This window comes from Rattus rattus, chromosome 6 (genome assembly GCF_011064425.1).
Source record: "Rattus rattus isolate New Zealand chromosome 6, Rrattus_CSIRO_v1, whole genome shotgun sequence".
Classification (NCBI taxonomy): Eukaryota; Metazoa; Chordata; class Mammalia; order Rodentia; family Muridae; genus Rattus; species Rattus rattus.
The window spans coordinates 56,883,403-56,907,301 of record NC_046159.1 but is presented as its reverse complement, the minus strand read 5'-3'; the positions used below and the strand labels follow the sequence as shown (position 1 = coordinate 56,907,301).

The 23,899-nt window shown below is 42.2% G+C and overlaps 1 protein-coding gene across 1 annotated transcript in view; it reads right to left on the bottom strand.

The window, feature by feature from the left end:
• Chchd6 (coiled-coil-helix-coiled-coil-helix domain containing 6) overlaps positions 1–23,899 on the bottom strand; it is a 217,476-nt gene that overhangs the window by 85,079 nt on the left and 108,498 nt on the right. The window contains exon 5 of the mRNA XM_032906118.1: positions 967–1,050. Coding sequence (XP_032762009.1) covers positions 967–1,050 — 84 coding nt within the window. The remainder of the gene's footprint in view (positions 1–966; positions 1,051–23,899) is intronic.

The window sequence follows — 23,899 nt, the reverse complement described above, 5'->3', positions numbered from 1 at the left end:
AGGCACGTGCTTAGGACTGCAGGATATCACTGTCAGGGCTCTATCCTCAATGCTGGCTTTCCTCTACATGCCTGGCAGAAGTGGGCAAGCAGGTGGCTGTGAAGCAGGGAGCCACCGCCCTCTCGTCCTCATTACCTGGAAATCCAGAACCCACACTTCTGCCAGACTCTGCTGTGGCATGCTGCAGGAGAAAACCCCCATGGAAAGCAGGCCCCTCAAGCAAACTGTCACTTTCAAAGCTCCAAACCATGACAAATGACAGGAGAAGACTTGCCTGCAATAGCTGGTGGCTCAGATTGCTTGGCATGAGAAAGAATACTTTTCTTAGGCATGAGGGAGAATACTTTTTTTAATTTCTCAACCATCTTTTCTCATGTTATAAGCTGTTTCTTTGGAAAATCTGTCATAATCAACAAATTAAAGCTCCCAAAGTAAGCACATTACCAAAGAGATTTTCAATCATGAATTGCTAGCCTTTAACCAGGTAAAAGTGCCTGTGACTCTGGCATTCTCAGGCTCGTCCTCAGAACAGCAGCAAGCATGCAGCAGCAGAGTACTTTGATCTTCCCAAGTCCCAGGAGAAAATCGATGATACAACTTTAATGCATTTGTACAGCAAGGCTTCATGTTATTATTTTTATCCAATGTTGCTTAACTCAAGTAAAAAGGGTATACTGGGTCTCAGCACCGCCCTGTGGTGAAAGTGAATTATTTTTCTAAAACTAGATCGTAGTAGAGCCAGCCACGTTCACAGAAAATGGCCAATTAAAAAGCAATTATCTCTGTGATTGCAACTTGTTGAAAGGCTGGGATCCTGGTGCTCCTGTGGAGGCAGGAGGATGGGCAAGCCCGCGGGTGACTGGGGTTGGATAAGCCAGCAAGGGAGTTGCTGTTCTCCCATCATGGTGGTATGCTCTGGTCAGGTACCTTTGGGACTTACCTAGAAGGAACCAGCCTGAGCCTTACCTTCTCTTGGATGCGCTCCTGCTGCTCCTTGTAGAAGGCGTCACGGCGGCTGAGCTCGGCCTCTCTGTTCTTCAGTTCCCTGGTCTAGTTGGAGGAGAACAAAGCCTGAGTTAGCTGGCAACAGTGGTGCTGAACTAGTGCCATGAGGAGAAGGTAGCTGACATTCTGCTCACAGCCGTGCTCAATGAGGAGGACAGTGGTAATGCACAGAGAGCCTAAGCTGCAGCAGGTCATGCACATGTGTTAGCCTCAATTTTCACAACAGCCCTTCTCAAAGTGGGTAATTAGCACAACCATTTTGTAGATTGTAATCATTAACATTTATTGAATGCTTACCGTCTGCCAAGTCCTATTCTACATGCTTCTTGAACATTTCCAGGCTCCTTCCAAGTAGGATATACTAAGCTAATCAGGGTCAAGAATCACAATGGATCCCCATGACAGGAAACACAGAAGAGGGGGCAAGTAACTATTCAACAGTTCACAGCCATGCAGAGCAGAGATGAACTTGGGCCTGGCTAAAGCACCAAGCTGCCTCCAACCTCACAGTTGGGAAAGAGCAGAGCTTGGTACTGTTTTTGGAGTCCTGATATTTGGTGGTATACCATGCCATTGTCCTGTATGCTGACCTATCATGGTAGGACTCCCCATACAGCAAGAGAGGTAGAGCCTTAAAGAGGAGGGTATATGTTTCTACCTACCTAAGGGATGTGTTTCAATGAGTCCTTTGAAGCCAGCTTAACAGAGCCTCCCTCCTTCAGTTATGACTTTGAGAGCCACGGTAAGCAGCTTGGAGTTAGCGCCTGGGGTGCAGCCAGTCCTCTACTTAAGTAGCTGGATGACCTGAACTACGTCCTTGCTTGCACATACCATTGCTCTGGTGCAATGGCTAAAACTAGAACAGAAGTGTTCTCTGTCTCCCATACCTATAAGACTGGCTGAAGGTTGAGGGTATCCCAACAGAAACGAGCAGGTCAGACCAGAGCCTCTACACAGGTCCACAGCACTGGGGCAGCTAGGAGCTTAGGGCAGCTGGGAATATGGACTGGAATACACACATCTTCATTAGGCCTTCCAGTACTGTGAATCACATTCCATTGCCTCTGTCCTCACTACCCAGTTGTAGTCATCAAAGGCCTGAGAGTTGGAACAGTCTGGGGTACATGGAGGAGAAACATGACTCCTAACTGTCATCTACCCATATGAGGTCTGTGTGAGCAAGCACTGCACCAGGCTCCTGGTGGCACTTACCCTCATCATCCCCAAGAGTATAAGCCTTATCAATGACTGAGGCTTACCGTGAACATCAGTGTACACAATTTCCAAGTCCCGAGCTTTTTATTTTAAGATACACTGTAGTATCTGCAAAGGGTCTTAATCCCTCAAAAATACAAGAGAAAAAAAGAGGCATAAGTTCTGAAAGCCCCTTTCCTCAGTGATGTACCTGTTGGCTTAGAACCTTCCAGAACAGAGCAATAAGAGCTGCCTAGATAACAGTGTGAGCATGCACATGCTAAAAGGGCTGGAGGAAGAGCCAAGGTTCAGGCAATATCAGGCTAGGGGCTGAGGAGAAAGCGAGGCAGTGGCCTCTCTAATCCTGGGTAAGCTGCCTTCGTCTTACGTATTTTTCCCTTACCTGTCAAGTGGAGCTAAGAAACAACTTGGCTCCCCAGAGGTTGAAGAATCCAAAAATCCCAAGAAGGTCCCAGAATGCCTATGCTCCAGCAAAGCTAAACACAGACAAGGGACTACGAGTCGGGATTTCTCAGAGGTTCTTTCAAGAAGGCCCCTGGAATGCCTCTGGAATGCCAACACTTCAGCAAAGCTAAACATAGACAGCGGACTGAATGCCAGGGATTTCTCACAGGATCTTTCAAAGCACGATGATGAGCTGATGAGGCTGTGTCCCAGCCACACAGGCATGGCTAATATGTGTGGGGCCTCTCAGCAGCCCAGCACCAACCGTGAATGATCTCTGGTACAATCCGAGGAGAAGCACATCTGATACAATTAAGCAGCCAGTATTGGAAGATCTTGCGGGGCGCAGACCTGCCATTTCCTGACCTGTAGCTCCAGCCAAGCAGAAATATGACATCTGAAGGTAAAACTATCATGAGACTCTTCATTTGCTGTTCCCTAGGGGAGCCTGGGGCAGGAAGGACAAGGAGGCTCATCCAGGCACGTACCCAGCCTCCAAATGACACACTGCAATGCTGTCTCCAGTCAGTCTTCTGGGATGCTCAGACTGCAGCCACTAGGACACACAGCAGCAAACACCTGCAGAGTAAAGCTGGGCAGAGATGCCTTACCATAGACTTACTGCCCAGGTTAGAGCCTGAAACTTACCAATGTCTGCGTGCGAAAGACAACAGTAAGGTCAGGGAAGGCACTTACTGTCCTTGCCTACTCTCGTCACCTGTGAGGCTGGTAATGAAACTTCCAGAGCAATAATAGACAGGAGGTAACACAGACAAAGCTCACAGTCAGAAGGCTTCCTAGAAACAGGCATTTCTCCAGGTGATAGTGAAGTGGCCTCATGGTCCCAGTGACTGGCTCAGCAATTCATTGCTGTTCCCAGGTGTCTATTATAAACGAGATTCCTGAAAAGGGGCCTCAATTGTATCAGATGTGCTAACTGAACTCAGTCCTGGTGGGGAAGCAAATATATACACCGATAGTTTTGGAGTCTGATGTGCTGGAGAAACTATGACCCAATAACCAACCCAATAGCAGCTGGCAGGCTGCTATTTTGTCTAAAGAAATTCCCAACCAAGTCTTTGAGGAAAATAAATACTAGTCAAACCAAGTATGTTGCCTCCAATACACAGGACAAATATCGCCATCATGACAATGTGCACAGTGGAAGGGAGGCTTTGAGGGGAGTGGAAGGATCTTCAGTGGATAAGTAGAGGACCTCCTTCTATCAGACAACACTGAGTATGCACTTTGATGCACCACTGCTGCTCCACACACAGCAGGGGCAGAGAGAACACATGCCTGAAAAGACACAGTCAGGTTCAAAACCAAGATTAAAGAGCCAACACAGAAGGGATACTCAAAGCAGTGGGCAGAGTAGGAACCACAGGCCTGCTGGGCTGGGCAGCCAGGCCCAACCTTACAATCTGAAGGATAAAAATACACTCTGCCCTTCAGAGGAAGAGCAGGAACCAACCTGGACATCTGGAGCTGAAAGTGAAGCCTGAAGCAAAAAAGTAGCATTACAAATGTCCTTAGACAGCCCCCTTCCCCCAGCACATGGTTTTGTTTGCCTCAACCCACACAGGTGAGAGGCCCCAGAGCCAATGCAGGACAAGACCAGCGCCTGCTTTCTGAGGCCTCTGCAGTGCGTCATCTCAGCTGTGCAGACAGAGGGAGGAGCTGGGCCTGACCTGGTAGGTATAGGCAGTTAGAAAAATGCCACCAGAATACAAAGGCCATGCTAGAGGTGAGCAGGAAAGAAAGCAGCCAGACAAGTCTCGCACTGCGAATCTAGGTTCATTCGGGTGAGGAAATATACTGGCAAAAGTGGTAACCAAGACGCAGCTTCAACCTAGATCAAATTAATGTCATGGGACAATATCACAAGGACAAAAAGCTTTTTACTCTGAAAGCTTTAAATACAAGACAAAATGATGTAATAAAAAGTCAAATGATATCACCAAGCTTCAACGACCAAGAACTAAGACAGCAGTGTGCACACATACATTCTCAAACACACAGACATGCACAAACACCTGTCCCAAGCATGTCAGTAAGTCACTTCATCTGTGTAGGCTTCAATGAGCTATTCTAGAAGACAAGGACTTTTATGCTCTTAAACAGTACAAAATTATCACATTACAAATAAAATAGGCTCATCAAAAATGCAGGGTATCAAAGTCTCCCACCTGATGAAATATTTTAATATACTGTTTAAGTTGCCCCAAAGACAAAGGAATGGCTTCTAATTTATAAAAAAGAAATTATGAGCATGAAATAGGCAAACCCCAGAGGACATAAGTACTCAATTCTTCAAAATAAAAACTGCAGTGTGATACAATAAGAACTAAGCACTGGGCAGTAAAGGGAAACAAGAGAAGTGGGCCTGAGTGTAGCAGGTGGGGGTGGCATAAACACAGAAGGGGAAGCTTGGACCTGGCCAGCCCAGGCGGATGGCTACCAGCATAGCAAAAGAATGGCAGAGGCAGAGGGCAGGGGCCCCTGGGAGTAGAAGGCAGTCAAGAAGGCAGCAGGGAACATGCTGAGAGGAAGGATAGGGAGAGGAGACAAGATACAGAAGTAAGGAGAGAGACAGGGGTTGGAGAAAGGTGGGCAGACAACACCAAGGAGAAAACACTGAAAAACCTATAGAAAAAATAAACGAGCTATTACAGAAATATATGGTAAGCAGCCATGAAGCAAAAACTCTCCTCAGTTCCAGCTCAGGCCTTGTGTGGCTCCCTTCCCTAAGAGTGTGCTGGACGTGGAGATAGTGCTAATCAGCAAGTATGTCAAACATAGTGTGATGTCACTTCTGATCTCCGGCTCTGCTGCTCTCCTGTCCCTCTTGCTTACTCATAGCCCATAAACTTCCATGTTATGAGCTGCCCTAGGGAGACACCCACATGATAATGAACCGAGGGCTGTGAGGAAGGGGGAGGCTAAGGGCTGCAGACCATCAAGCTTCCAGCAGCCAGAAGGAAACGTGCAAAGATTCTTCTCCAGGAGGCCTTCCGATGCAATGGCTGCCCTGGAAAGCACCTGGACAGCAGCACTGAGATGCCTGGAGGCTGAAACGCACCCACTGCGCCAGACCTCTGATCCAACAGTGCAAACACCACCCACTGCGCCAGACCTCTGATCCAACAGTGCAAACACCACCCACTGCGCCAGATCTCTGATCCAACAGTACACACACCACCCACTGACTAAAGCCCCTTAATTTTTTAAATTGATATTTACCAATAAATAATTGTAAAATTTAAATTGATTAATCTCATCCTTAAGGAAAAAAAGATGATTACTTTGGATTAAAAAAACAAGTAGATGTTACTTTCAAGAGATCCAGACACCCATACAGTCATACAGAGATCCAGACACCCATACAGTCATACGGAGATCCAGACACCCATACAGTCATACAGAGATCCAGACACCCATACAGTCATACAGAGATCCAGACACCCATACAGTCATACAGAGATCCAGACACCCATACAGTCATACGGAGATCCAGACACCCATACAGTCATACAGAGATCCAGACACCCATACAGTCATACAGAGATCCAGACACCCATACAGTCATACGGAGATCCAGACACCCATACAGTCATACAGAGATCCAGACACCCATACAGTCATACGGAGATTCAGACACCCATACAGTCATACAGAGATCCAGACACCCATACAGTCATACAGAGATTCAGACACCCATACAGTCATACAGAGATCCAGACACCCATACAGTCATACAGAGATTCAGACACCCATACAGTCATACAGAGATCCAGACACCCATACAGTCATACAGAGATTCAGACACCCATACAGTCATACAGAGATCCAGACACCCATACAGTCATACAGAGCACCACCAAACCCTTCACTGGAAGGAAATAAATACTGTAGTGTATGCCATTTTGTGTATTGGCTAGTATTACATCAAAACCCTAAAATTTGTAAGGGAGAAAGTAAGAGTGAGTACATTACCACCACCAAGAGATAGAATACTAGGACCCAATCCCCAACAGTTCAGACATCAGAATGCTGACATTTGAGGGATCTAGCAGAGAAGGGAAGATGTGAATGAAAAGACAGAGTTTTACCTTGACAGAAATGGCCTCCAATTAATACAAATCTGTTGCAGCACCTGATCTTGCTGAGGACACCTCCTGTGTGGCTACCTTGCTTCCTTTGAGATTTGACTTTAGCTTCTTCCAACCCGATTACCAGGGGACTAGGTCTGGGTCTCTGGTATCTCACACAGTGGACATCGACATAGTCTAAATTTCCAGGAACCTGTAGTGGAATTTCAAAGCCCTTGCTTTTCTTTCTAGACTTCCTGGCACCAGGCTGCTGCCTAAATAGTCACCTTTGCAGGCTGCTGAGAAATGGCTACTTTTCCACAATTATCTATGGTTGCTTCTACACAAAATCTCTGGGGGTACAGGGAGGTCTGCGGTGAGACTGAGTTGGGTCAGATGAACACTTTGTAAGTGGGGTCTTTCAGAGAAACAGGAGGCAGTAACAACACTGACAGGAGCTCCAGCTCCAGTGTCTGACGATGTCTGACAAGAGGCTGACACACTATCTGTGAGCTGCTGGTTTTTGAGACTATCAAGGAGCTTTGAAGAGGAAGAGATGAAATAGAGCCAGTTGAAATGGTCAAAGCTTACGCTCTAAGATCAAGAATCGCCAAGTGGGACCTCATAAAACTGCAAAGCTTCTGTAAGGTAAAGGACACTGTCATTAGGACAAAAAACGGCAACCAACAGATTGGGTAAAGATCTTTACCAATCCTACATCTGATAGAGGACTAATATCCAAAATATACAAAGAACTCAAGAAGTTAGACTCCAGAGAGCCAAATAACCCTATTAAAAAATGGGGTAGAGAGCTAAACAAAGAATTCTCAGCTGAGGAATATCAAATGGCTGAGAAGTACCTAAAGAAATGCTCAACATGCTTAGTTATCAGGGAAATGCAAATCAAAACCCTGAGATTCCACCTCACACCAGTCAGAATGATTAAGATAAAAAAAAAAACCAAAAAACCAAAAACTCATGCCCTTCAACAGAGGAATGGATACAGAAAATGTGGTACATCTACACAATGGAATATTACTCAGCTATCAAAAACAATGACTTTATGAAATTCATAGGCAAATGGATGGAACTAGAAAATATCATCGAGTGAGGTAACCAATCACAGAAAAAAACACATGGTATGCACTCATTGATAAGTGGCTATTAGCCCAAATGCTTGAATTACCTAGATGCACAGAACACATGAAACTCAAGACGGATGATCAAAATGTGAATGCTTCACTCCTTCTTTAAAAAGGGAACATGAATACCCTTGGTAGGGAATAGGGAGGCAAAGTTTAGAACAGAGGCAGAAGGAACACCCATTCAGAGCCTGCCCCACATATAGCCCATACATATACAGCCACCAAGACTAGATAAGATGGATGAAGCTAAGAAGTGCATGCTCTCAGGAACCGGATATAGATCTCTCCTGAGAGGCACAGCCAGAGCACATCAAATACAGAGGCGAATGCCAGCAGCAAACCATTGAACTGAGAACGGGACTCCCGTTGGAGGAATTAGAGAAAGGATTGAAAGAGCTGAAGGGGCTTGCAATCCCATAAGAACAACAATGCCAACCAACCAGAGCTCCCGGGATTAAACTACTACCCAAAGACTATACGTGGACTGGCCCAGCTGCATATGTAGCAGAGGATGGCCTTGTTGGGCACCAAAGGAAGGGAAGCCCTTAGTCCTGCCAAGGTTGGACCCCCAGTGTAAAGGAATGTGGGGGGAGGGGCAGGAAGGGAGAGTGGATGGGAAGGGAATACCCTTATAGAAGAAGGGGAGAGGAAGGGATAGGGGGTTTATGGACAGGAAACTGGGAAAGGGAATAACATTTGAAATGTAAATAAAAAAATCCAGTAAATGAGAGAAAGAAAGAAAGAAAGCAACCATCTAAAAAAAAATTAAAAAACGACCAAAGCTTTGCTGTTCTGACTGAAAAGTATCCCATATTTTGCTATTATGATCCTTTATTTTTTAATTGCATTTTTATTTATATTTTAAATGTTATCCCATTTCTTGGTTTGCCCTCCAGAAACCCGCTATCCTCTCCCCCCCTCCCACCGCCATGCAATGTTCTTGTATTGGGTTTCAGAACTGTGGCAAAGTGTCAGGTGTGGTGACACACATTTTAATCCCATATCCCATTACTTGCACTCAGGAGGCAGAGGCAGGCAGATCTCTACAAGCTTGAAGCTAGCCAGGTCTACATAGTATGTTCTAGACTAAGGACTACATAGGGAGACCCTGTCTAAAAAATATGAAAACGTAAACCCTATTTCTGTAATTGTTTTCAATACTTGGCAATGTTTTTATTGATTGGCAGAGGACCTTAGTCCACCATTTGCACTGACAGGCAGATGGTATGATATAAAATCAGGGGTTACTGGCACACTGGAAGACACAGCCCATGATAAGTATCATGAACCTAGAACAAGTCTCTATCCAGACCAAACAGAGTGGACCACTCTTCTGATGCCTCTCATTCCAAGAAGGGCTTGAACTTATGTCCTACAAAAAGTTACGAAAGATAGCATATGTTAGCCCAGACTACCATAACCAGCAAAACTATCAGTTGTAACTGAAGAAGGAAAAATTCCCTAAGGTAAAAATAGATTTAAGAAGTGCCACTAAACCAGTCTACAGAGACTACTTTAAGCAATATGTAATTCTGAAGAAAAAAAAAAAAAAAAAAAACCCACGCACAAGAAGGAACCGGGAGTGAATAAACCCAGAACATTTAATCAAAAGAGGTCTAAGGAAACACCACAAAAGCAACAAAATGAGTGATTAACACTGATTAACTATTCAATAATAACTCTTAATTTTAGTGATATCAATTTCCCAATAAAGAGATACAAATAGATTAGATCAGAAAATAAGGTCTATATTTTTTCTGCCTCTAAGAAATACACCTCGCCACAATGATACCCCCCACTTTAGGGTAGATGGATATAAGAAGGTATTCCCAATGAACACCTCAAACAACTGAAAAGCAAGCAGGCACAGCTGTTCTAAACTCTGACAAAACAGACCAGATTGAAGCTAGTCAGAAGGGATAAGGAGGGTCATTTCATAGTCATTAAAGGAGAGAGTATTAAAACTCTAGCATGTAAGCATCAAACTCTAAAGCACCCAATTTCATAAAAGAAACATTATTAGATTTGAAATAATATATTCACAGCATCAGAGTGATAGTGTGATGTCAATACCACTCTCCCATCAATAGACAGGCCATCTGGGAAGAAAAGGTAACAGAGAAACTCTGGCGTTGAATGACATCACAAACCAAATGGACCTAACATATCTACAAAACATAACACTTAAACACTAAAGAATACGTGTACTTCACAGCAGCCCAAGGAACATTCTCCAAGATTAACTACATATTAGGACACAGAGCAAGTCTCAACAAATACAGGAAAAATGAAAATATTCTGCATTTTATCTGACCACAATGCAATAAAGAAAGGCATGTACTGCAATAGGAATGGCAAGAAGCATGCGAATACACGGACACTAAACAGCACATGGGCAAACAATAACTGGGTCAAGGAAGAAATTCGGAAGGAAATTTGAAATTCCTAGACTTTAATGAAAATGGAAAGGCAACATCTAAAACTATGGGATACAATGAAGGCAGTCCTAAAAGGGAAGTTCACAGAATTAAGTACCCACATAAACATTTTTGAGAGATCTCAAATTAACAACTTAATGATGCACATGGAGGCCTTAGAAAAACAACCCCCCCCAACACACACACAAAAGGAAAGAAAAAGAAAACAAGTAGATAGGTAGAGATAAACTCAGAGCTTAACTTAATGAAGTAGAAACAGTTAGTTCTTTAAAAAATTAACAAGATTGACAAACCTAAATTAACCAAAAACCAGGGTCTAAAATAATAAAATTAGAAGAAAATGGAGACATTACAATAGATATTGAGGAATTTCAGAGGATTAGGATATATTTTAAAATTCCATATTCGGCTTTGGGTGGAGACTCAGGGTACCTCTAGCTTTTTCATTCCTGTCTCTCCAAACTTAGTCCTTGCAGTCTGCCTGAAGAAGCCCCTCTTCACACTCTATTACCTGGATACTCCACCACCAGGGCAGAGCCATGGTTCTCTTTTGTCTGGTGCCATTAGCCTTTCCTCCTAGCTCATCTCCATCCCTTTGTGTCAACCTATAGAAGCACTTTCTACTAGAGACCCTCTGGCCACCATATTTGCCCAGGATCCAGAGTGGGAAACAGCAAGTAAAGAATGGAACAGTCACTCAACAAAGACCAAACTGGATATCAACACCATAACTCCAGAGTTGAGATCCCAGCCCCCGAACACAATCACAAACATCTCCTTCAGAAACCAGCAGCCCTACTGCAATGGGCCCTGAGAAATGCAATGCAGCTGAAGCACAGGACAAGAAGTTCAAAATAGTAATTATGAGTATGTTCAAGGGCCTGGAAGATGAATAAATGCCTTAAGGCAGTGAAAACACAAAAATGAATGAAATAATGGAAACATTTCAACACATGGAAGTAAAAACAGGATCTGTAGAGGAATTTTAATTCAGAACATGGCTGCCCTGGCAAGAGATCACATCCAAAGACCTCTCTAGGTCTATGTGATCTGGCTGAGATATACATACTCCTTTAATCCCAGGAGACAGAGGCAAACAGATATCTGAATTCTAGTCAGTTCTACTCAGTCAGTTTGTGGACCTCAGAGACAGTTTTACCAGCAGAGTTGTACAGAGACAGGTTGAAGAGAGAAGCAGCTAGACACAGGTGAAGACAGAATGCGCCAGGGAATGAAAATGAGCCAGAAGATCAGTACAGACTGCTAGAGAGTTAGTTTGAGACCACGTGGAGTAACTCAGAAGTGAGGGAAGGCCATTTAAATCAGTCAGCTTGGAGAGGAGTTTGAGCCGGGACAGCTGAGCTGACCAGTCAGCAGAGCTAAGAGAAAACTAGAAAGGGTGGCCTTTGCCAGCATTAAGACTCAGAGACTGAACACATTCTAGGCCTAGGTTAAATTGTACGAAGGGTAGAAGCTTCCAGGACTAGGCCTAGGTTAGCAGAGGGAAGCTATAAGCTGCAGAGACAACATTTCCTACAAGTGAATTAAAGTTACTTTTACAAGGATCACTAAAGAAGATACATACCAAAATAAAACTCGGAATGAAAAATTTAGGATGTCAAACAAAAACCTCAGAGGGAAACCTCACCAAGAGATTACAAGGCATGGAAGACAGAATGTCAGAGCGTGTAGACAAAGAAGAAGAAATGGATAGGTCAAAGAAAAAGTTAAATATAAAAATATCTAGGCACAAAACATCTGGGAAATCTGGGACACCATGAAAAGACTAAACCTATGAATAATAGGTATAGAAAAAGAGAAAAAACTTAGGTCAAAGGCATAAAAATATTTTTAAACAAAATCAGAGAAGGAAAATTCACCAATCTTAAGCAAGAGGTGCCTATCAAGGTACATGAACCATACAGGACACCACATAGACAGGACCAAAGAGAAATTTCCCACAACACAATAATCAAAACACTAAATGTAGAGAATAAGAAAAGGATATTAAAAGCTGTAAGGGAAGTAGACAAAGTCACATATAGAGGCAGACTCAGTAGAGTAACACTTGATTTCTCAATGGAAACTGTGAAAGCCAGAGGGATCTAAATGGATGTACTACAAACTCTGACAGACCCCGCAGAACCATCAGTCACAAACAGCAGGGAAAGAAAATCATTTCATGACAAAACTAAATTTGAGCAATTCCTATCTACCAATTCAGTTGTACAGAAACTACAGTGAAAACTTACTTCTGAGGAGGTTAACCATACCCAAAAGGATACAATAAATAAATAACCCCAGAAGAGTAAATCAAAAGAAAGGGGAAAAATTTCCAGGCCACAACAAAATAATAGAAATCAAGAAACACTGCTCATTAACAAGTTTTACATTAATGGTCTCATCTCCTGAGTAAAACATACAAACTCACAGACTGCTAGAAAACAGGATTCATCTTTCTGCTGCATCCAGGAAATATCTCATCATCAAGGATAGATATCACTCCAGAGTAAAAAAAAGAGAAAAGGTATTCCAAGCAAATGGACCCAAGAAACAAGCAGTATAGTAGCAATTTTCATATCTGAAAAAACAGAAAAACTAAAATGAAACAGGGTAAGATAATATATACTCAATAAAGGAAAAATCCAACAAGAGGATATATAATCTAAGGGGAAAAACATCTATGTGCCAAACATTAACAATTAATAAATTAATTTTCATTTGTTATGGTACAGAAAAACTTCTGTATTACAAAGGACACTATCATTCAGTCAAAGTGGCAACCAACAAAATAAAAAACATTTTTAAAACAGTTATATATCTGATAGAAGGTTAGGATCTAGAATATATAAAGAACTAAAAAAAAAACCTAAGCATTAAAACAACAATGACCAAAAATCAATTAAAAACTGAGCAGAGGCTCTCTGCTCCTCCCTGTTCCAGAGACAGCTGCATCTTCTCGTGCAGTGCCTCGTCTCATAGACAAGATAGTGAAGGTCAGTGTGAACGGATTTGGCCGTATTGGGCGCCTGGTTACCAGGGCTGCCTTCTCTTCTGACAAAGTGCAGATTGTTGCCATCAATGACCCCTTTATTGACCTCACCTACATGGTCTACATGTTCCAGTATGACTCTACCCATGGCAAGTTCAAAGGCACAGTCAAGGCTGAGGATGGGAAGCTTGTCATCAACAGGAAGCCCATCACCATCTTCCAGGAGTGAGATCCTGCTAACATCAAATGGGGTGACACTAGTGCTGAGTATGTCGTGGAGTCTACTGGTGTCTTCACCACCGTGGAAAAGGCTGGGGCTCACCTGAAGGATGGGGCCAAAAGGGTCATCATCTCTGCCCCTTCAGCGATGCCCCCATGTTTGTGATGGGTGTGAACCACGAGAAATATGACAACTCCCTCAAAATTGTCAGCAATGCATCCTGCACCACCAACTGCTTAGCCCCCCTGGCCAAGGTCATCCATGACAACTTTGGCATCGTGGAAGAGCTCATGACCACAGTCCATGCCATCACTGCCACTCAGAAGACTGTGGATGGCCCCTCTGGAAAGCTGTAGCGTGATGGCCGTGGGGCAGCCCAGAACATCATCCCTGCATCCACTGGTGCTGCCAAGTCTGTGGGCAAGCTCACTGGCATGGCCCTCCATGTTCCTAACCCCAATGTATCCGTTGTGGATCTGACATGCCGCCTGGAGAAACCTGGCAAGTACGATGACATCAAGAAGGTGGTGAAGCAGGCGTCTGAGGGCCCACTAAAGCGCATCCTGGGCTACACTGAGGACCAGGTTGTCTCCTGCGACTTCAACAGCAACTCCCACTTTTCCACCTTTGATGCTGGGGCTGGCATTGCTCTCAATGACAACTTTGTAAAGCTCATTTCCTGATATGACAATGAATACGGTTACACCAACAGGGTGGTGGACCTCATGGCCTACATGGCCTCCAAGGAGTAAGAAACTCTGGACCACCCAGCCCAGCAAGTATACTGAGAGCAAGAGAGGCATCCTCAGTTCCTGAGGAGTCCCTGTCCCACCTCAGCCCCAACACTGAGCATCTCCCTCACAATTCCATCCCAGATCCCATAATAACAGGAGGGGCCTAGGGAGCCCTCCATTCTCTCTTGAATACCATCAATAAAGTTTGCTGCACCCTCAAAAACAAAAAAACAAAACAAAACAAAACAAAACAAAACAAAACTGAGCAGAGTTTCCAAAAGACGAAATGCCAATGGCTTTCATTGAACATGAAATGCATATGCTCGGCTCAGGGAGTGGCACCATTTGGAAGTGTGGCCTTCATAAAGTAGGTGTGTCACTGTGGGTGTGAGTTTAAGACCCTCACCCTAGCTGCCTGGAAGCTAGTCTTCCACTTACAGCCTTCAGATGAAGATGTAGAACTCTCAGCTCCTCCTGTACAATGCCTGCCTGGATGCTTCCATGTTCTGCCTTGATGATACTAGACTGAACCTCTGAACCTGTAAGCCAGCCCCAATTAAATGTTGTGCTTATAAGAACTGCCTTCATTATGGTATCTGTTCACAGTAGTAAAACCCTAACTGAGACAGGAACTGGTAACAGGGACTGGGGTATTGCTGTGATAGGCCTAACTATGCATTTGTATGGAAGAATGTGGATTTTGGGACTTTGGATTTGGAAAGCAGTGGAATTCTTTAAATGGGATTTAATGAGCTATCCTAGTAGGAATATGGAAGACTTTGTTACTGAGAGTGATTTGAATTATTCGGACCTGGCCCAAATGGTTTCAGTGGAGAATTTTGGTATGTGGCCTAGAGACTGTCTGTGATATTTTGGTGAAGAATATGGTTATTTTTTGCCCATGTCTAAAGAGTCTGCTTGAGGCTAAGGTAAAGAGACTCAGATTAATTACACTGAGAAAGAAAGTTTCAGAGATGCCAATCATACTCTTTGTTCTCTGGTTAAGTCTCATGAAGAATACTTTGAACAAGTGTAGCAAGTTGAGAAAGGAAAAACATAAAATATATGTTTCTAGTCTTAAAGGGGCCACCGGAAAGTGAAATGGAGCCGAATCCTATGTTCTAAGAGATCAAACAGAAGATTTTTGAGTTTTTTTGAGAGCGAGTTCCTGGTGAACTTGCTTCAGGCATGGTGATATACACTTTTAGTCACAGGAGACAGGCATGCAGATCTCTGAGTTTAAGATCAATCTACAGAGCAAGATTCAGGACAGCCAGACTTAGGCAGTGAAAGAGCTGGAAACCAGGAAGGTAGTGATAATGTATTAGAACAAGGGGATCATGTTCCAGCTCCTGCAAGCAGCAGAACTCAGCAGCTTCTGCCATGTGTCTCTGGCTTTAGTCAAAAATAAAAGGGACTACTGGGACGATTAATGCTGATTAGCTGGAGATAAGAAATTAGCGGTGATCACCAAGCATGGTGTGCTGTACACAGCGTCCTGTGCTGCTGTCTCACAAGACTGGCTGCTCAGAGGTCTGTGCACACTGGTGTGCAATGCTGTAGAAGTAAGTGTTCAGCTCTACTGTGTTCCTCTAGGCTACTGCCCATGTGGTCCAAGGTTGTTTGAGGTGTTACTAAATAAAAATAGCACATGGATGCACTTTGCATTCTTAACAACAAATGTAAAATAGTCCATGTGATATCAACACAGCCCCTGCTTACTTCTAGAACTTCACCTACACCTCTCTTCTGCTCATTACTCTGGCTACACAGCCATCTTTCAGTTCCTTAAGTGAACTACAAGACTTCTTGTCTTAGGGCTTTTGCACATGCTGTAATAGCTTCCTTCCTTCCTCTGGCAGCTCTTCATCTCATAGGAGCAGTTCAAGTGTCATTTTCTCTGCAAATCCAGCCTAGGTCAGGTTCCTTGGCTAGACACTTCTAGCACTGTATTTCACAGTACTGTTAGACCATTGTGAACACTTGTTGGGAAGTTGTTTTCTCTGAAATTCAGTTGGATGTGGATCCTTGGAGCCAACTATTAGACAGAGCTCAGGGAACCTGGCTGAGCTGGTGGGAGGTCTGGAGGAGGAGAGGGGAATCACAACCCCACTAGAAGAACAACATAGGCTGGCCTGACCACCCGGTTCTCTCAGAGTCTAGACCACCAACCAAGGAGTGTACCTGGAGGGATCCATGGCTCCAGATACATATGTAGCAGAGGATGGTCTTGCCTGACAGCAATGGGAGAGGAGGCCCTTGGTCTCAGGGGGGCTTGATGTCCCAGCATAGAGGGGTGCTGGAGGGGTGGGGTGGGAGAGTGTGGGTGGGTTAGGGAGCACTTTCATACGCCAAAGGGAAGAGGGGAGGGTGTCTGTGGGATGGGGGTGGTGGTGAAAGGGTAACCAGAAAGTGGGATATTATGGTATGAGGGGTTGGTGGAGAGGGTAACCAGGAAGTGAAATATCATACAAGATGTAAACAAATGGAATAAAAAAAAGAAAGAAAATGCTACAGCTGTATGTAGTCATCAAGAGGTAAGCAAACATCCTAGTACACAGAAGTTGTAAACAGCTCCTAGGAGAAAGGAAGATGTGCTTTGCTCACAAATAGCTCATTCAGTAGAATATTAATGATGATTAATTAAATGATGAGATCTACTTGTATTAGCACTAATAATTCTATGAATGCTATGCTATTCATAATAACGGGGAAGTAGAAACAACCTAGATGTCCATCAACTAATGAGTAGATAATGAAAATGTGGTATATTTACACAACAAAACATTATTTAGATGTTAAGGAAAATAAAATTATGAAATTCTAAGGTAAATTCATGGAACTAAAAAAAAAATCATCCTAAGTGAAGTAACCCAGACCCCAAAACACAAATATAGTGTTTTCTATTATATTTATGCTAGCTCTAAAAATGTTTTATAATCTGATTAATCACGGAGGTGAGATACTCAGAAAAGGACAGGGCAGAGGAAAGATCTCCCAAGGAAAGGATAACACAATATTTTGTTATGGAGATTCAAAGTGGAAACTACAGTAGGATTAAATTGGGAAGGGGATAGAAGAGAAGTATAAAGGAGGAACTATGGGAAGGGATAACTAACATAACAGGTCATTTGAAAAGCCTTATGGAAGTATACTGTAGAAGCTTCCTAATATAAAAGGAATCTAAATGTAGTTATCAAATAATAAGGGAGACAATGCCCCAGTAAGACATCTCTGTCACCAAGCAATAGGAATGGGTTACATCTTGTTGAGTTGTTGGACTGAGGGGCCTTATGGAAAACCCCTAGATATCACAGGGTTTGTGAAGACTATTGATTACCCTCCAAAACCTGATGATGAGAACTAATTGCTGAGTACAATACTTACTTAGGTCATTAAACATGGAGAAGTTGGGTTGGGGATTTAGCTCAGTGGTAGAGTGCTTGCCTAGCAAGCGCAAGGCCCTGGGTTCAGTCCCCAGCTCCGAAAAAAAGAAAAAAGAAAAAAAAAACATGGAGAAGTGGAGCTGGTGCCTACCTAGAAGCTTTACTACTACTGTGATACTCAAAGGTATTCTGAATGTTGCTAGAGGAGAAAGGTAATTAGCCATATCAACCAGCTATAAATTCTGAGACCTACAATAGTGACCTGTTTACAAATATATTGCTTCAAAGGTCGCACAGATGTTAAGGAGTGAACAAGCATGTCTTGATTGAAGGCCTACTATTTGAGATGGAACCCGTACCTGACATTACTAAAATGGCCAAAAATATGAAACAAGATAGGCCTTGGGCCTAGGGAAAAACCTAATACTATTATTCTGAACAAGGAACACAGCAATAAAAGGACTCCTGATTACATACTGCTATACCACATAGATCAGTGACTTGCTTGACCTACATTACAGAAGCTTCCTCTTGCAACACGTGGGAATTAAGACAGAGATCTACAGTTGAACACTGTATGGAGATTGAAAACTTTAGAACACCCAGTCTTAAATGGAATGTCTTCATCAAAGCCATCCTCCCTCAAGGATCAGATTTCTATGTGGAAGATGAGAAGAAATATTATAAGAGCCAGAGGTTATGGACGACTCCAAGGAAACAGTATCTTACAAATACAACAGGACAGATGCACATATGAACCCATGTGAGCAGCACATAAGACCTACATAGGTTCAAGCCAGATGGGGGTCTCATCACTGAAAGGGAGAAGTAGATTGGATCCAATCCCTAACTAAGAAGCTATCTGCTATTATTTCTTTTTTGCAAAAAGAAAACCAGTTTTTCCAATGGAGTCCAGGACCCTGCCTCGTGCCCAAGAGTAGTTGGTCAACTACAAAGCAACTCTGGTATTTTACGGACTTTTTGCTTTATCTGCTTTGTCTGGACATTCTTTTTTGTCCCAGTGGTCTTCTTTTTTGTCCTAGTGGTTTTCTGCTTTGCTTTTTAATTTAATTTTTAGGGGGGTAGTTTAGTTTTGTTGTTCCTTAAGGATTTTTGTTTGTTTTCTTTTTGAAAGAGAAAAACAAAGTTGGTGGGTAGGGAGGGGGATAGGATCTGGGGAAGGGCAACATGGTTAATATGTTATTGTATGGAAGAACCTTCAATAAAAATGGGGAGCTGAAAAATCTAAAAGAAATGGATGAATTTCTAGGTATATATGGCTTACCAAAACTAAGTCAAAATGAAATAAATAATTTTAATAGCCCCATAACATCTATTGAGATAGAAGCAGTAATTACAATCCCCTTCCCTACCCCAAAAAGCCCAGGACTAGATGGATTCAGTGCAGAATTCTATTGAACCCTCAAAGAAGAAGTTATTCTATAAAATAGAAAAACAATACAAACTTTTTTTTTGAGTCCAATGCTTCTCTAATATGAAAATTAGGCAAATGTCTAACAACAGAAAAATATCAATAACGAACATGGTCACAAAAGTTCTCAACAAAATATTTACAAACACATAAAGATAATTCACCATGATCAAGTCAGCTTCATCCAGAGATACCGTGGATGGTTTGACGTTCATAAATTAAGAAAAAAAAGTAATCCATTACATAAAAAGACACTAGGACAAAAACAATATGATCATCTCATAAGATGAGAAAAGGTCTTTGACAAAATCCAATATCCTTTATGGTACAATATCCTGGATTTCTGGGGAAATCCAGGAATACAGAAGACATAGTTCAACATAGTAAAGGCAATCTACAGCGAGCCCACAGGCCATATCATGAGTGGAGTAAATCTGGAAACATTTCCACTAAGTTCAGGAATAGGACAAGGGTAACCACTCACCTTTCCCCGTCTCTCAATAGAGGGCTTGAAGACTTGGCTAAGGCACTAAGCTAAGTAAAGGAGATCTAGAGGGACCAAAACTGGAAAGGAGTCAAAGCATCCTGATTTACAGATAATGCAATGCTTTACATGAAGGACACTAAAGATTACACCAGAAAACCATGGCTGATAAACACATCCATGAAGCTAGCAGAATACACAACTCACACTAAAAAAATAATTTGTCTTCCAATATACAAATGGCAAACGTAAGAGAGAAATCAAAGCAACAGTACCTTTCATAGTAGCATCAGAACCCACCCACCCAAAAAAAAAAAAAAAAAGCCCAAAACTTGGAATGATTTTAGTAAAAGACTTGTATAATAAAAACAGAGCACTGGACAAAGAACAAAACAACACTGAAGACAAAGCCATAAGACGGAAAGACCTGCCGTGCTCACGGATTGGTAGGATTAGTAATGTGAAAAGAGCCATCCTACAAAAACCGAGCTACAGATTCAATGAAATTCCCACCAAAATTTCAATGCAATTCTTTACAGAAATTGAAAAGAAAAAACCCTTAAATTTCATATGAAAACACAAAAACCCCAGGGTAGCCAAAAATCAATCTTGAACAATTAAAACAAGCTGGAGCTATCAGCACCCCAGTGAGGTGCTACAGAGATGACAGTAACAAAAAGTAGCATGCTGTGGTCTAGAGACACGTGATCGACAGGGCAGACCTGTGAAGCCTGCACACTTACAGCTATCTGAGTATACTGTTCTACTAGATAGCTACAGGCTGAAGAATGAGACCAGATCTAATCTCTCACCCTGTACAAAACTCAACTCCAAATGGATCAAAGATATTGACACTTGTATAGAGCAGAAACTTATGAACTTAAAATGTTTGAAAGTAAAGGCCCGAGAAAATATTTTTTGAGCAGGACCCTAAAACTGTAAGCATTAAGACCAACAATTGATAAACTGGACCTCATGCAACTAAAGAACCTCTTTAATGAAGGACATTAACATTCAAGTGACGAGAACAGGAGAAATAAACAGAAATATCTAGAGTATATAAAGAACTAAAAAAAAAAAAAAAAGTCGACATCTACAAAATGAATAACCCCCCAAAGTAGGGCATGGAACTAAACAGAATTTTTAAAAGATAAAACACAGATATTCTTTTTTTTTTTATATGTATAAAGGACTGAATAAGTGCAAGTACCTTTTTGTTTTTTCTTTCTTTTCTTTTTTTTTTTTTTTTCGGAGGTGGGGACCCAACCCCAGGCCTTGTGCTTGGTAGGCAAGTGCTCTACCACTGAGCTAAATCCCCAACCCCCTAAAACACAGATATTCTTAAAAAATATTCAACACTCTTAGCCATCAGGGAAATGTAAACTGAAACAACTTCGAGATTCTTATTATCCCAGTCAAAAGGACTAAGATTTAAAAAAAAAAAAATGCTACCATGGATGGGAAAGGGGGACACTTATTCACTGATTCGCTGACAGTGGTGGATAAATGTGCATAAACGTTAAGTCAATCAGTGTAGAGGTACCCAGAAAGCTAGAAGTAAACCTTCCACATGACCCAGCTATTTCGCTCTTGGGCATATACTGAAGGGGTAGATACCCTACTGTGGAGATGTTTGCTCAACTATGCTCATTGTTGGTCTAGACACAATTGCCAGGAAGTAGAAACAAGCTAAATGTCCATCAACTAATGAATGGATAAAAAATAGTGTGTTACATTTATACAATGAATTATTATTCAGCTGTTAAGAAAAATGAAATTATAGAATGCACAAGTACTGGATGGAACTAGAAAAAAAATCATTCTGAGTGAGTTAACTCTGACTCACAAAGAAAAATGTCATATGCTGTCTTTCATTTGTGATTGTTAGCTTTTAACCTTTTAGGTATGTATGTTTTATTAGGCATACCCATAGAGGTCAGGGAACTAGTAGTGGGCCATTGGGAAGTAGAGCTTAAGAGTAGAGGATACAGAATATGGCGGTAGAAAAAGTTAAGGTGGAATGATGAAACAGAAAGGGTTAAGGGTAGGGTAGGGAAGACAAAATGAAGGAGGGAATATGAAAAGGGATAATTAACAAAAGAGCTATGTGGAAACTTTCCATAAAAGCATCATAAAATATAGACATATAAAAAAGTCTTTAAATGGGGGCTAGAGAAATGGCTCAGCACTTAAGAGACTGTTTTTCAAGACCTAGTTCAATTCCCAGCAGCCACACTTGGCTCACAATCATGGATAACTCCAGTTCCAAGGGATTCAATGTCCTCTTCTGTTCTCTGTGAGCACTGCATCATCATGGTGCACATACCAAGCAAAACATCTATATGCATTAGAAAAAAAATACTTTAATGGAACTATCATATAATGGGACAACAAATAAAAATCTCAGTGCCAGGGACCTCTTTTGGAGTTGTTGTTGGCCTGTAAGGTCCCTAAACGATGCCAATCTATTGATTACTCTTCAGAAATTTGCAGTAAGATCTTTCTAAAGAAGAACCCATACACCTGAGTCATAGAACATGGAGAAATCAAGTGAGTACTGACCTTGAAGCTTCATCCTCACTGGCTACCTTTCACAAATATCATGGGAATAACCAACCACTTTCTGACTGCACGTGAGCCCCACTCTACAACCACACCTGGACACCATTATTAGGCCAAGAACCCATGGTTAGACAGGTATAGGCCCTAGAGGAGCTTGACACTATTATTCTCCTAAATGCACAACTTACCAGAACAGTAGTAGCAGGCTCCTCTGACTGACTCCTAGGATTTACCACAATACCCATAGGTGGGTGCTTTTCTCAGCCCTCATGAGAGAAGCTCCTTTCTACAGTAGAGGGTAGTTAACATGGACCTACACCTCCAAGGTTCAGAGAATAAGAGATTATTGAAGGCTCATCACTAAGTGGGACATCTTTATCACACCCTTACCCCCCCCCAGGGTTCAAAGGTCATTGCAGAAGAGGGTGAGGAAGGATCCAAGAGCCACAGATGGAGGTGACTATGATAAAATAGTATTTTCTGGACACGAGGCGGTTGCACACATAAACTCAGCAGTTGTGACAACATACACAAGACCTGTGCAAGCTCAAGGTAGATCAAATCCCAGTGTGAAGGGAGGAAGGGAACACAAAGTCCTACCCATAAGTAAGGAGCTTTTAGCAATTGATAGTAGCTAGGAGAGGAACTGTAAGTTTTCTTTTAGAATGTGACCTTAGTGTGTTGACCACACTCGAGTGGATGGCCATTAACCCTAAAGCTATATGGGCAACACAAATTGGACTTGATGGACTTAAAAAAATAAAATGAGGACACAAAGTTAGATGGGTAGGGAGATGGAGGTAGATCCAAGAGGAATTGGGGGAGAGTAATAGGATCAAAATACACTGTGTGAAATTATTGAAGAATTAATTTTAATTAACTAAAAATTGTAAAAACTAAAAGCCATAGAAAAACAAAGAAAAACACTTTAAAAATTAATAACAGCTAGATGTGAGCACAATGGAATAGAGACCTCCAGAGCTCAGACACAAACAAGCAGAGACCTAGCCTAGGAGGGGGTGGGGATCTCCAAACTACAGACCTGAGGTATGCAAAAAAACCTAAGCAAATGCATTGTAAACTTCTTCTTTTTTTTTTTTTTTTCCGGAGTTGGGGACCGAACCCAGGGCCTTGCGCCAAGCGCTCTACCACTGAGCTAAATCCCCAACCCCTGTAAACTTCTTAATAAGTCCTAAAGGAACCAAATATTCTTGATCATAGGAAATCACAGTTAAAAAAGAGAGAGAGAAAAATAATGTAATTTTTATAGCAGCCCTAAAGAAGTAACCAAATAAAAACCAACAAAGGTCACAGATTTATAAAAAAAACGATTTATTCAGGGGTGGATGAACTCTTGTATCATTTCTTACAGCTGGTATAAGAAACCACCACCAACAAAATGAATAAACCCTTGTGACTAAAAGCACATCAATGATATGTATCCTACAGGTGCAGAAACAGATGTTTCGATGAGGAGTACCTGCCTTAGGCCATGATATTCTCAGGGAGGGAGCCTTCTTTTCCTAACTGTCTCTGGCTTTTATGGATTTTAGGGTCTAGGGGTTGCTGTCTTCTCTTGGCTTGTGACCATACATTGAGCTTGACCTCACCCCTCTTTATAGCTTTTCTGACTTTCTTTTATTTTACCTTCTAGGGATCCTTGGGTTACTCTGAGGCCATTTGGACAAAAAAGGACAACCTCTGCATCTCCTGATGTCTTTAACTTGATCACACCTGAAGAGTCCCTTTTG